General features: G+C 46.3%; 1 protein-coding gene across 3 annotated transcripts; it reads right to left on the reverse strand.

Annotated features, from left to right (window-relative positions):
- Positions 1-14,758, reverse strand: LOC108925446 (U2 snRNP-associated SURP motif-containing protein). Of its 3 annotated transcripts, none has more exons than XM_018737384.2 (24): positions 14,579-14,758; positions 12,760-12,841; positions 12,372-12,483; positions 12,179-12,285; positions 12,012-12,079; positions 11,557-11,648; positions 11,318-11,382; positions 10,891-11,056; positions 9,553-9,746; positions 9,063-9,106; positions 7,096-7,200; positions 6,339-6,405; positions 5,968-6,125; positions 4,372-4,534; positions 3,683-3,762; positions 3,505-3,592; positions 3,268-3,396; positions 2,706-2,883; positions 2,418-2,513; positions 2,246-2,309; positions 1,953-2,100; positions 885-995; positions 551-783; positions 1-414 (listed from the first exon to the last, which is right to left on the reverse strand). In XM_018737384.2, the coding sequence occupies exons 2-24, from the start codon at positions 12,835-12,837 to the stop codon at positions 288-290; spliced, it is 2,673 nt and encodes an 890-aa protein (XP_018592900.2). In that variant the 5' UTR covers positions 12,838-12,841; positions 14,579-14,758; the 3' UTR covers positions 1-287. The 3 variants fall into 3 exon arrangements, with proteins under 3 accessions (XP_018592900.2, XP_018592901.2, XP_018592899.2); XM_018737385.2 differs by lacking the exon at positions 14,579-14,758 and adding an exon at positions 14,067-14,203 and having other exon boundaries at positions 1,953-2,097; XM_018737383.2 differs by lacking the exon at positions 14,579-14,758 and adding an exon at positions 14,067-14,202.
- Between the last annotated feature and the right edge of the window lie 201 nt (positions 14,759-14,959).

Here is a 14,959-nt window from a genome sequence, read left to right on the forward strand (position 1 = left end):
TCAGGACTAGTCGTTTTTTATTGTAAAGTTTTAGGAACATTCTTGCAACAATTTGTTCTGAACAGGGGGTTTAAAAAAGCAAACAAAACTGTACAAAAAACATCAGACTTCATTAACAAAAAATTTACCAAACCTCAGTCTCAACTAAACGTAGCATCAGGGCTGTGGAAGGAGAAACAAACTGTCCATCAGTGTGGAGAGTCCCTCCAGGGGCATTATGGGATGGAGGTGTGGCACCCTGGCAGAGGGGCAGTCCGTGGATGCTGACTGATGGCGTCGGGGGGGGCTCAGTGTTTACTCTTCTTTGCCTTTTTGTGGGAACGGTGTGGTGACCTCGAGCTCGACCTCCACGATCGCCTGCTCGGGGACGGCGACCGCGACCGCTTGGACTTCTTCGGAGACTTTGATTTTGTTCTTGTAAAGAAAGAAAGAAAAAACAGAAAAAGCTACCATTAGCACAGCATGTTTGAGTGACAAACCTGCAGGAAAACAACAGCTACACACACAGAGAACTACAGTACTTGACACAAAAGGGAGGGGAGGGGCTTACGTGGAGGGAGACCCGCCCCTGTACCGGTCCACCCTGCTTTTGTCCTCCTCTTCGCCTTTGCTCCTCCCCCTGTTCCTTTCTCGGTCCTGACTCCGCTCCTTGCTCTTCTTCCGGTCCTTATCCTTGCTCTTGCTCCGATCCTCTGTCTTGTCCCGCTTCTCCTCTTTTTTCGTCCGCTCTTTTGACTTCTGTGCTGATTTCTCCCTCTTCTCCTGGTCGTCCTTTTCGAACTCCTATCATGGAGAAAAGATAGGAAATACTACAGCCACCCATTCCACATGAAGAAAACCTCAAGTGTTGCTTGTACACATACGAAACGTACACGCACACACACCTTTTGCAGCAACTTGTTCCTGTAGTGCTCCACTTGTTGCTGTACAGTCTTGCCCGTCTTCCTGGGTCTCTTACCCGACTCCAGCTCATCCTGGAACTTCATAACCTTCACCTGCGAAATAATATTATACCGTGACAAAATTAGGGTGCATTCTAATGTTGCCCCTGTAAAAAATACATTCATTCAGCAGACGCTTTTCTCCAAAGTGACTTCCAATGAACTCTATGTAGTGTTACCAGCCCACACACTTTATTCACCATGGTGACTTACACTGGGTCACTCATCCATACATCAGTGGAACACACTCTGTCACACACACTTTGGGTGAACATGAACAGCATGTCTTTGGATTGTGGGAGGAAACCGGAGCACCCAGAGGAAACCCACATGGGTAGACTATGCAAACTCCACACAGACCGAGCGGGGATCAAACCCACGTTCTCTCGCACCACCCAGACGCTGTGAGACAGCAGCATTACTCGCTGTGCCACTGTGCCACCCATTTACACAGCTGGGTAATTTTTACTGGAGCAGTTTTGGGTAAACACCTTACTCACAAGTACTACAGCAGGCGGTAGGACTCAGACCTGCAACCTCTGACTCCAGAGGTGGTAACTCTAACCACGGTGCCCATAAAAAGAGTGTACCTGCATCCTAGCAGAGGGTGGTACTGACCCATCCACCCCAGGGCTATGAGCCCACTACACTTCTGTAATTGCTGCCGCGTCTCATCGACACTTTACAGCCTTTAAGAGGAATCAAAAAGTCTTGTGATGAACCACATGCTACATGATTCCAGTAAAACCCTGAAGACAAGGCACAGCTCTGCATGGCTCCAGGTGCCTTTGTGATCTGCTGAGGACAGCTCAGCAAACAAGTGCAGTTTCTTCTTGAGATTATTTCCGTCACAAACTTCTGCGTTTAACAACATCGCTGTGCATCAAGTTTTCAAACGACCCCGAGAGCTTTCGGCATGCAAACACAGAAACCGAGAGACACCCTCAAAGGGCGACACAGGAAATGCAAGGAGCTTCTGCTGTCCTTCACCCCAGGTTGGGATCCACTTGCCTCGAGCTCCCGCAGCTTGGATCGCTTGCTCTCAGACAACTCGAAATTTCTCACGGAGCTCTTGAAGTCTGCGCCTTCGAACTTGGAGGGGCTGCAGGAGTCTTCGTCGCTGCTGTCGTCATCCGAGTCGTCCTCCTTGGCATCTCTGCTACGATTCAAGGTGAACCCAAGAACATTTTCAAGACTTCGAAATTCTACACGTTTACTTTTACGAAAGTGAAGGAAAGCCTGGTACGAATTCATTCCCACAGTGCATGAACTTCATTGACTCTGCTTCATAAAGCACTTCTTACCCTACATTCATATTGTCTTCCGAGTCCTGGTCCTCAAGCAAATCCCACCTGGACTCCGCATTTGCTGATGGGCCATAGCGCACGGAAAGAGAGGGGGGGATAAGTGAAACGCCGCTGTCCGAAGCCCCCAGGAACAGCGAATGTCACTCAGAAATGCGGCAGAGTGGCGTACCTGGAGGCAGGACCTCTGTGTCATCAACTCTCTCCCATTTGGACAGAGCCACTCTGGCGTGGGGCAGGTTTCGGTCCTTCTCTGAGCCTTCCTCCACTGGGATGGGGACAGCAAAGAAGCAGGATTAACATGTCGCCACAGAACTGAGGCCGTCGCAGCAAAGAGTACAAGAGCAGGGCCCTTCCTGCAACCAGATCATCACCCTTCAGGTACATGTGTCCTTAACCTCCATGCCATCTGCCATGTGACACTCTGGTACCATGTGGAACCAAAATATGAGTGACCTACAAGGTGTCCCATCAATGTCGTCCATCGTGTCCCCAAGGGGGACTCCGTCAATGTCGTCTACAGGCACTCCGTCCAAGGAGGCGGGGTCCCAGGGAAGATTGGCCATTGGCGAACCGTCCACGTTCTCCAGCGGAACCCCATCCACATCCTCCAGGGGTGCACCGTCAAGGTCTGGGGACTAGAGCACAAGCAAAATATGGGCGTTGGGTCAAATGGCTGGAGACCACGTCAACACCCACCACTGATGCCATAAATGTGCTCTCATGGTCAAGGTCTAGAAAAAACCTCCTGAGCCCATTTGTTCACTTTTCAGTGTTCAGGATTCCGTGAAACACCTATGGTAAAAATTAAAGTGAAGCTGTTTATGGATGCTCCACACTCCCTAAACTTCTGTGGAAGAACATAGGTGGCGTGTGGAAGCTCGCTCTTTCACAGGCTGCTTTGAGAGGCCAGAGGGAAGTGAACATGGGGTTCTGATTTGGACCTGGAACGACTGTGCCAAAGAGCCAGCAGCGTCACTCTGGGCATCCCACACAACAGCACAAAGAGAAGACCGGCTTACCTCTGTCCTCGTGACCACCTCCTCCCCAGCCTTGACAAGACCTAAGAAAATGTTCTGCAGCTGGATCAGGTAGGATTCTGGGTAAACGGCCCAGTCCTCCCAGGCCCGGAAGCACGACATCACCTTTTGCTGTGAAAGAGCCGATAAGAGAGGCAGCCGTGAGCACAGCCAGAGCTGTACCAGGAAGCTAAAAAAAGAAGCAGAAACTATCAGCAGAGGGCCACGATGATGCTCTACCTTGAACTGCTCAGCTTGAAGCCTTGCCTGAACGTTGCGATATGCCTCGCTGATGTCTCCAAATATTTGGGGCAGTTTTGTTTCAAAGCTGACAAAGGAGGAAAAAGAAAAAAAAAAAAGTTTGCTGCACCTGATCCCACAGAGAACTCAGAAAACCATCAATTTAGTACGTACTTACAATTTTCGGTAGTAGGATGCGTTGATGACTTTGGCACACGAGTTGTATAAAATGTCGGACACCAAATACAATCGTGCAATCTGCAGAGAGAATCCGAACCCCGTGGTTAAAGCGGGGGGCCGCACAGTGGGAGAGTCAGCCGTGCTATTTGTCAAGCCATCATCACTTCATCCCCGAACACCAAACCTAAAACACTTCATCGGAATTGAGGCTGCTCTTACTTTTCGATGTATCCACTTTGAAACAACAGTCAAACCCTGACTGAACTGCAGATTTGGATCTTACCTCTTTAGAAATAATCTATTATACATTTTCCCTTAAGTTTATTCCGCTCCCTCATAAAATAAATTAATTATTCTCCTTCATTTTGGAAAAAAGAAAAAAAAAAAAAAAAAGAGCACCTCTAACTCTGAAAATGGTAAAGTTGGACAGTGTACAGAAAATCACCACATACACACAGTATCCTGTGTTTGCTTTATGTTGTGGAGGATAATGTCAACACCCTAGGGACCACCTTTACATTTTTTCCTGTAGTTACTTCTGGAACAGTAAATTCACCTCATCTGAGGTTACCAGGTGTACCACTGGAGCTGGAAAGGGATTCAGAGGGGTGGGGAAAATGAGACCTGCAGGACAGTGTCCCCTGAGGGCTGGAGTGGCCCATCCACAGTACAGGAGGTGTTTCACACCTTTTTCTGCAGGGGTGTCTGGAGAAGGGACAAGGACTCTGCGATACAGCCCACCACCTCCTCGGCAGCCTCAGCTCTATCCAGACAGAAGACCATCGCATCGCCGATCTCCTCCCTGGATGGGGTCAGTGCTCTTAAGATATTCTCCAGCTTGTCTCTGTGCCTGGGGGAAGGGGTGAGAAACACATAGTTCATACAACACAGTGACACACCGACAACACTTCTAATGAGAGAACATTTTTTAAAACGTACATCCGTTCCTCACGTTAGAGAGTTATATTTATTCTGTGACGTCATCCCTGTTTGTAAATTGCCGTGTGAGGCGATCAAATTTCTGTTATTTCTTATGGAAAATAATCAGTTCCTGGGTGAAAAATGTGTAACATAAATAGTAGAATAAACTGCTTTTTTCAGTATGACAATACCACCAACATACTTTATATTTGCAAAAAAAAAAAAAAAACTACTTCTGCCTTATCTTTTAATAGTATACTTGATTCATTTATCATTAACAACTGCTTGTCCAATGCAGGGTCATGATGTCCTGTAGTCTATGAGGTAATAAAATACCCACAATCACTGCCTACATCTTTCACTCTGGAAAGCCCATGGACCCTATGCCGTTAGAGGTGCTCTGAAGCGTTACTGACAAATGTTTGACGCTACGACCTTCATCTAAGAGATTAAGGTTATGTAAGCATACTCATATTATTAAAGTTATACATAACTGAGTTAAGAGTCACATATTTACAGTTTATTTCCAAAAGTTAGTATTAAGGAGCAACCTATTCGAGTCCTTGTCCCACTGCAGTCCCCTTGGCAATGGCTTCAGTCTAAATTCAGTATATACCCTACTGTATAAAGGCATAAATCAATTTAAAGTAGCATAACACTAAGTGGCTCTGGAGAAAAGTGTGAGCAAAGTGAATTAACAGTAACAGTTTTCAATCTCCTACTTCAGTTGTAACTCATAATCGGTGGCTGCGACTGGTTGAGACTGTCGGTGTGATCCAGAGGAAGCAGGGAGTTCATACAGTAGTTGGAAAAAACTGGAACATCTGTCTCCACCCAGAGCCTAAATTAACAGAAAGGAGTCCAACCACCACCGTTCGCACCCGACTTGAACGCTAGTGCTCACTGTTTCCCGAGTAATGCAGAGGTTTATACACTAGGTGTAGCCATAAAATGACCAGATGGACAAAAAACTTTGGGGTTTGACTCCAAATGTTTGGATCTGTTCCAAAATCACCACATAATGGGCAATAAGACCATTATGCTGCATAATGCCTGCTACATGGAAAAAGGTTGAGTATCTGTCTAGATACATAGCTAAAAATTATCAGCTGTAGTAGCTTTTTGCCGTGTGACACCCTGTTACGTGAAGTCTGAGAGCAGGGAAAACATCCTCACCTTAACATAGTACCTTTTAACTTCAGCGAAAGTGAACGTTTATACTTTTATCAAGATTCAGATGGCCGCTGCTACGGAAAGCATTATGCCGATTGCGCGTAGGACACTGTCGAACATACTTGTATTCCGCCGTCCTCTCAAACCTTTAATCGAACACCTGTCCTTTGGCCATGCAGTTGCACTCACTCTGCCTTAAGCTGCCCCTTCTTCAGCTCTTCCTCCTCCTCCTCCTCACGGCTGTCCTCTGCACCGTGCAGGTACGGGTTCAGCGGAGGCGGCCGCCAAAGAGAGCCGCCCCGGAACATGCGGAAGTCGGCGGTCCTCCATTCGTTGGGGGACTCGCCCTACGTGGAATGAGGCCGCGTGTTTGCAAGTCAACGAGCATCATTCACAAGGGGCTCTCAGCTTCTATCAGGCAAAGCAAACCTGGGTAAATGTAACTAACAGAATGGTAACTAATCAAAACACCCCGGTTAGTATTTCCAGATGTATACTTGTCACGTCCCAGGATCTAGCGGATCTGAGAATCTATCCCGTTTACTCTGACGGGACCTTACCTGGAGAATCGAGAACAGTTTCCATCTGTAGTAGACATGTGCTTGACTTTTATTGTCAAACAGGAACCTGAAACCACAGGAAAATGATGATGATGAATGTGTGTTCTCCACCTGCCTCTGCCAGCAACGACTGGTTGTGCGCTCCTCCAGTTCAGCGGCCCGTAGAAAATTCAACACTCTCCACATGGCAAAACACAGGTGACTGTGCTGAGCGGACGAGTGCGACTCCCTGGCACCGAGTGGAGACACCCAGATGCCCGAGAGGCCAGCAGTGTGTGCTCTGTCACACCAAGCGCACACTGGCTCACCAACATTTCGCAAAACAACCAGAGTTTCCTCCACGATGTCAGAACAACACAACTTAGAGCTGAACCTTGATGGAGGACCTACACGGCACCAGTCAAAAGTTTGAGCACACTTTCTGGAAACTAACTTCTTCATGAGGTATTCATTTAACAAGTCTGAGCAGGAAATGAGGCCACGTGTTTTCCCATCTTTTCTGCAGCAGTTCCCAGGGATGCAGGGCACTTCCGGGTTGCTCTGCCTTCATTCTTTTGTTCAGTTTGTCCCACAGAGATACTCCCCAGGTGGCCCAACTGTACTCACACTGTTGACTGGTACCGTAGGCTTAGCAAATTCATTACATGCCGACCGAAGGCAGCTCTCAAGCCCACAGTTATTGCGTTAATGTAGCTGGAGAGGAACACTATCTATGGTATTAACGATGATAATTTCAGGCCTTATCGGTGATACTTACCTGAAGTCTGGGTTGTTCTTCTCATTATTCATGATAATGGCTTCAAACATAGGTCCCTCACGCACCACAAACTCTATCATTCTGTGGATCAAACCTAAGAGGTTTCTAGAGAGGAGGGAAACACATAACACACCCATCAGTGCCCTGTTGTCGCACCTGGGCTGCCAGCTTTACAAATGGTCTCTCCTGATGCTGACCCTGCTCTCGCTACCGCTGTCGCTCGCTCGCTCTCTCGCTCGCTCTCGTTCACTTGGTCACACCCACAATCCCGTGGATAGGCACAAGGTGGGAGGGAGGTGGCACTCTTCTGGCCTGAGCTAGGAGCAGGGACACAAGCTGTCCTTTGGCTTGCAGCAGAGATTTACTGTGGCACCTGAGTCATGCAGTGTTCCTGGATCGCCTCTCTCCATCCCATATCCTCCCCCCACCAACAGAAAATGTGCCGGAATTGAGACGAACCGCATTGCTTACTACTAGTGGCTACTACTGGCTCAGATCTGAGAGTCTGGAAGACTTATTCTTTCTGCATACTACAGGGATATCTCCAGATATACACAGCAACCCCATTCAAGTCGTAAAATACATGTACAGAAAGCAGTGGTGCAATATCTATTACATTACATTGGCTCCTCCTTTTACGAACGTTCACGTTACGGAAGAAACATTTCCCATTTTATTTTTTTAACGACCGTTTCTTCACTTTTCAATTTTCTAAAGTTCGTCTGCAGCAAAACAACGCAAGCTGTGTTTATAAGCCCTCCGTATAGATGTCGGTAGCACACCCCGAACAGAAGAGCGGCGTACGAGTGAATTTATTCAACTTGCTTTCACATTGTTTACAGCTTGTGTCTGGGGTCCTTGAGTGTTTGTGATCAGTCAACAGTTGGCATTAAGTAGGAGTTTTTAGTGATCGAGTATTTTTATTTTCATTCATCTGAATTGATTTAATGCACCTAAGAGTTGAATTCGTTTAACGGTATTAATGCATGTAGCTGATGCCCTTGTGCAGAGTTAGGCTTCTGTTGTTACGTTGATACTATGAGCTACTTACTACTACTTAGACCATTTATACAGCTGGGTAACTTTTACTAGAGCATGAGGGCAAGTACCTTTCTCAAAGTTGCTACAGGAGAAGTGAGGACTTGAACCTTGGTCCTTCAATTGCCATGTGATGATTCTGACCTCTAATCTACCTGTTGCCCACATATTAAAACAAAGGCTTTTTTGTTTATTATGGCTGCATTTTAAGTTTTTATGGACTCTAACCCATTAAAAAAACTGGATGTTTATATTATTAACCTTAACGTACTGAAAGTGATTTAGACACGAAAGTGAGACACAAACTAATCAAATTATGAGCACATTTCTAGTCCCAACTGTGTTCGTAAGCTGAGGAGCCAGTGCGTAATGAAAGGCAGAAAAAGGAGGTACTGGAGGTAACAGCAACGTGTTACCGTGAATAACGCTATACCTGTGTCACGTGCTTTTCAGTCAGTCTCAGGATGAAGTTGGGTTTGACCAGAAGGATCATGGCAGAGATGCCATGCAATAACGGAGCGTATACACTCCATTGAAGCCAAGGACGCATCTGAAGTCAAACACGGCAACCCCTATCGGTCCTCAGTCACAGAAGTCCCCAATTCTCTGAGCAAAGCTGCTTTTTCCCCCAAAAGTTTGAGGCTACTTGTGCTCTTGATTAAAAGAGACAACTTTCACAGGTACGCTGCCACCTGAAATTTGTCTAGGAATCCGTAAGAAAAGCAAAGCAGACCGAGCTTTAGGGCCACATGTGGGGCAGACGAAAGCCCCACCGAGCCTCTCTGCTGGTGTTGCTCGTAGGACTGGGGCACTTCCTGTCTCACACACACAGCGCGATCTCCTGGCCCTCCGTCCTCTAACCTTCTGTGTTGTGAGAACAGCGGCTCAGTCGTAGTAGCAGTAGTAGTAAGAATGGATAGAGAGTGTACCTTTCTGTTGGGATAACCACTTTGACTACGGCTTCGGACAGAGTCTGTACGTGAAGTCAAATCAAATAGTGAAGATATAAAAAGAGTGAGTATTTACAAATGAAACACTACAGGATATATACAGCATGATCATTTATCATCATTGCAAAGTAAATGCAGTAAATAATAATAATAGCGATACATATCTGCTAACCAGACAGTGCATTTAGAAGGTTTAAAAAAAAAAAAAAAAAAAAGGTAGTAAAATTCTAAGTAATTACCCTTCCCACCCATAGTAACACATTAACATCAAAGTAATACTAAGCATATCTATCAGAACCAGAATCCCTCAGTGCAGTCTGACACACTGCTGTGATGCTAAATTTAAACTAATAAGTTCACAAGCCTCCAGAGCAGAATCACAAAAAAGACAAACCAAAAAAAAAAAAAAAAAAAAAAGAAAAGAAAAGAAAACACCATGAAAAGCCTACACTTCTGTCGGGACATTTACCTTGTCAAACTCCTCCTTGGACATGTTTAAAGGATTGCCGAACCTCTCGCGAGGCTGTGCGTTGAATGGCAGGCCAGAGGGCGGAGGGGGAGTGGACGATTTTAGCACCCCTATGGGGGTGTACAGCGGCTGTGGTGGGATGCGCACGGCCTTCCCCCAGCCCAGCTTCATTTCAAAACCCATAATCACTTTACCTGCAACGACAACCGGCTTTCACAGGAACTGCTATTTTCGGTCCAAAAATCAACCCAAATCCCCCGAGAAACATTTTCATAAACCAGCTGCCTCTAAACTGTACACTGTATTTTTCAGATCAAAAAAAAAAAACAATGTAACACATTAAAATGATTCCCTGACTCCCTAGAATGTGATGGATAAATGAATAAAATGTCTATGAACATATAAAGCACATATTACCTGTGAGATATTGCATCTGGATGTAAAAAAACAAAAAAAATCAGAGGTAATAAGTTTATTAAACATTCTCTTGATGGTGCCTGAATGAGGCATCCAAACAACATGCCAGTGTTGCCAGGTTCAAGTAGTCCTTCACGTGCAACATATACAAGCTGAACTATACGACGACTGTCCCATTAACGTTACTGCAATATTTCCGAGTGCCAATGTTTGGTCACGCTGTTTAACAATAATCTTTCCATCCGTCTGCCATAAATCGTCTTCTGAGAATCCACACAAACCTGGCTGCATCTCCAAAGTTACACTGGCAGCATGACACTAAAACGTTAACATTTTTCTCCATCTTGGAGATACCAATTTAAAAGATCAATTCTGATCCCTTAAAATAAACAATTACCACACAGACATTTGGAGCAGAATTATTGTATAAAAAAATTTCTACATTATCTATCAAATCCATGAAAATACTGCCTGTCCTTCCCACATACTTTGGGCACTATTAACACTGTACTATTTATAATGTTTTACAGCTGACACTGGCTTCAATAATAACCTTAAAATCTTGGTTTGAATTGTGATAAACCTTAAAATTCATGACCTAATGCGGATTATCCTGGCTACTGCAAGTTGTGATGTCATATATTCAAGGTCTTTCGAGTGTTCGCTGACAAAAAGGAGTTGTGACAGATGCCTACAACAACTCAGTGATTTGTTTTCTTGGAAGCTTAAATGGGATGTTTCAATACCACATTTGTCATGGACCTCAACGACAATCTAAAGTTTTTAAACAGTGCAAATACAGCAGTACTGTGAAAGGTGAGCAAAAAGAATGACAAGAATTTGTGAACATATGATGGAATTAAGAAACATTAATTTTTACTTATTTTCCCTGACCCCATATTGGAACGGTGCCATACATACCATCAAGTGCCGCCAGGGCCCGTTCTGCATCCTTCCGAGTCATGAAGGCCACAAAACCGCGATTGGTCAGTCGAGTGCGTTCATCGTCCGTTCGCGGCCACATAATTTTGACGCTAGCCAGAGGGCCATACTTGCCAAACTCTTTGCAGAGCATTTCCTCATTCATCTGGAGGTATTCAGTAATGATAAGCTCAACAAAATCCATCCCTTTGCCATTCCAAAAGCATTTATGGACAAAGACAAGGATTTCTCCCCAACTTCACTGTTGCCACTGTCAGAAAACTCACGACTGATTACATTCACTATTACAGATACACATTACACCATTTCTCCATCGGTCACAAACTATGCGCACATTTTCAAGGTGAGTGAGTAACCCTTGTGCAGCACCAGAGTAAATGCATTTTTCTTACATTAGGGCACATACCTTTGGACTAATGCATCCAATGTAGAGATTGGTTGTATTAGGCATACTGGGATCATCATCAAACACTGGAGAGGAAAAAAATTCATTACAAAACGTAGTGTAAAAATATAAATATCATTAAGATTCTTGAAAATCCATCAAAATTAGTTTGCCATGCTGGCTGCTGACTATTCAGAACGTGTTTCTGCACAGCAAAACAGTTTCATTCGAGGTGCTTAAGCTGGAAACTGCGATCTTACATGACCGTCGAGACTGAGGTGTGTCCAAGTCAGTACAGCCTCCAGGGTCATTCTTCTTCCTTTTGTATCGTTCCTCACGCTCCTCCTGTATTCTAGGGTCAGCAAAATATCAGGATGGCCTGAAGCTACACAGCTGTAGATTATTCATTAACAAATCACATCAGTTGTAAATCACAGACCTACTGAGGATGTGTCTCATGAAGTGTACCTCGACACGTAACGCAGTATAAAACAATACAATACGACACAGATTTTAAAAAAAAACTTTTTTCACTAAATAAATAGTCATTTGAAGGCTTGCAGCAAATCAAGGGACTGTCAAAGATTCGAGCACAGAAGGGGACACACTGATGGACTGGATTAGATCCAGGCAAACTTTTACTTTGTGCACTGATGTGTCACTTCAACCCTAGTCAACCTGCAGAAAACATGTGAAAGAACGCCAAGCAACATACTGCTTTAACTCTTCCTTAAAAAGCTCAAGATTACTCTTTTTCTTCTCTTCGGTCTTCTTTTTCACAAGCTGCGAACCACACAAAAACAGGCAAACGCATCAGTGGTGTAGGGAACGACATGTTGCAGAGTAACAGCGGGCATCTGGATGATCTCGGCGTACACCTACAGGTTTCTTCTCTGACTGCGAGGTCGACAGCACGTTCTGCGGCAGCGGCGTGAACTTTGTGGCTGGGCGGTAAAGCTTGCTCTTCTTCACCTCTGCCGCTTCTTCCTCTGTTTTCAGAAACAGCACAGGGTCACAGCACGTTCAGCTGAGCCCGAGCCACCGCTACCGCGCTCGCTTCTGAGCATCGACCGACCTTTCGTGGCGTTCACAATGCCCCCGCGCACGAACGTCTTCACCGCGCTCTTGTCATTGCTGTCGAAAGATGCCAAAAATTCTTCAAACACCTCCGCCGCTTTCTCTTCTTCCTGTTAAAGGAACCATGGTTTCAGAACAGGACGTTAACTGAGGCCTTTACCATTCCAGTGTCGCCCGTAAGAACCGCAACATGTGACGTTCCTTGAAGTCTACGCACCAACCCCTCTCCGAGAAGACAGATCGGGACAAATTTAGAGTAGCATATAGAACAGTAAAGCAACGCGAAGTAAGGAAATGTCAGCGTCGTAAGATGCATGCCGACTAGGGTCAGTCATCACTTTGTTGATTACTTTGTCAGTAATACGTGTTCAGAAGGGAATAATTACTTTCTTCTTCAGCTCCTCTTGTTCCTTCTTGGTCAGGGTCCTCTTCGTGGTTGCGTGTTTCCCTTTTTTATCTGCCATGTTCCTACCGAGCAATGAATTTCAGAAGAAGAGAGAGAGAAAAAAAAAACTGATTTTCTCCACGGCATCAGTAGGCAGCGCCCCGTTTCGGGCTGTCGTCTCATCACCAGAAGGACTCGGGTCCCAGCTCCACTCCGACTGTCGTACCTTTACTCAAGGTACTCACTTTAACTCGATTACAGTAATACCGCTTCGCATAAACGGGTAAATCGTCGTAAAGTCGATTATTAAACAGTTAAGGCACCTTGGGCAAATCTTTCAGCTAATAATGACGAGCTAAAATGCGCCGTGATTTTTCTGTACGCTACCATGATAAAGTATACAACTTATTTAAAGTAAAACGAGGGAGGGAGAGGCTACGGCTGCTGCCTCTCCATTCACAGGTTGCAGGTTTGAATCCCACTCCTCTCCTGTCCCGTCCTGCTGCGGTACCCTTGAGCAAAGCACTTACCCCTAGTGATACAGTAAACATTGCTCAGATGTGTCAATTACTGCTGGAAGTCAGAGTGGCTCAGCATCGAAAGTCGCTTTGGAGGAAAAGCCACAGCTGGGACAAACGGCCCGAACTACTTGAAACCGAAACGGTCGAGCCTGGAGCTTGAGCTATTTTTGTGCGTCACGTTGAACCGCTCACTGACTCTGTGCCACTACTGTACTGTTACTGTACTTCACTGTCAACTGTAAATTGTGTTTAGGTGCGGACAGCTGCCCTCACTGCCTCCTGACTACTCCCTCCAGCACTGCCAGAGCGGAGGCAGAGCGCGTCGTCATCATGTAGCCGCACTCCAAGGAGCCCGTCGTCGTCGCGTCGGTCCCCAAGCCGCCTCTCTCTCGCTCTCCACTCACTCACTCACTCAGCCTCCCGACATGATGATAACGCGAGCAAGCTGCTTGAGCCATTAGCTCCGCAGCCGCAGGCCGAACGACGTTCGGAGCGTGTCCGCGGTGCTGTGGAGGCGGAGCGCCGCGCTGAGCCGAGCAGAGGAGAGCAGGAGAGCAGCAGCAGGGCCATCGCCACGGCGCTCCGCCACCAGCAGCTAGCCTACAGGGTCAGGGACAGCGCAGCTACCGCGCAGCTACCGCGGCGCGCCTCCCCCGTCGGACACCTAGTCGGCCGACGACGGGCCTCGCTGTTCGTTCGCGACCCGCCGTTTCTCACCGATAATATCATGAAAGGCCGCACGCAAACGCAGAATTTAAAAAAAAAAAAAAAAAAAAGACTGACTTACGAAGATGCTCGCCGAACGCCGAATTACGCACAGACATTTGTTATTGATCCGCCATGTTGAACGCGGATGGATGCGCGAGCCGCCGGCCAGTCCCCGTGAGGCGCTCTGAAACCGCGACAATGTCGCGCTGCGATTGGCTGATCCGCCGCGGCGCACTGTACCTGCACGGGGGCCGTCTAACGTGGCGGGGGGGGGGTTGCGTTCACGGCGTCTGCGCGCGTTCCCGGTTCTCTCCGTGTTAATGTATGCGCGTGTCACGGTCTATATAACATTCCGCTCTGAAAACATGCTATAATGCTCTGTTTAAAAGTGAGACCTGTAGCTCAGCGGTACAGTTGTTGTGAAGGCTACAAGTCTGTGCATTTGTATTTTCAGTAGCGTATTTTCCATTTGTCGGATGTTATAGTTATACTTTATCATGTTCATAAACGTATAAATCTTTGGTCTTCTGTTGTGTTTCTTTTCACGTTCCAGGGTGGTTAAGATCAGGTTGAACTCGATAATTTCATTACCTTTCTTTGTCTGAATCGTCGTCGCACAAATGTTCGCTTAAAATGGTGTGTACCTATATACGTACTTTCGTGTATAACTGCTGTAAGGACGGCCAGTATATACGAACACTCTCCAATCGGGCTCCACTGCGCTCAGCCAATGAGAGGGAGAGCTCGTGGCGGTTCTACATGCATACACTTTGGCCAATGAGACGTTCCCCTAGCGCTGCCGTATTTATTACGTTCGTAACGTAACTTCTGAACCAATGAGGAGCGACAGACCGTGTCCGCTACGGAAACAGCGCAAAGGACCCTTTAAAAATACAGGCGTGCGGCGTCAGGGTTGGTTAATTCCGAACCAATGACCCGTGGAGTCAGACACGATTTTCCTCGCCTTTGGGC

This window comes from Scleropages formosus, chromosome 13 (genome assembly GCF_900964775.1).
Source record: "Scleropages formosus chromosome 13, fSclFor1.1, whole genome shotgun sequence".
Lineage (NCBI taxonomy): Eukaryota > Metazoa > Chordata > Actinopteri > Osteoglossiformes > Osteoglossidae > Scleropages > Scleropages formosus.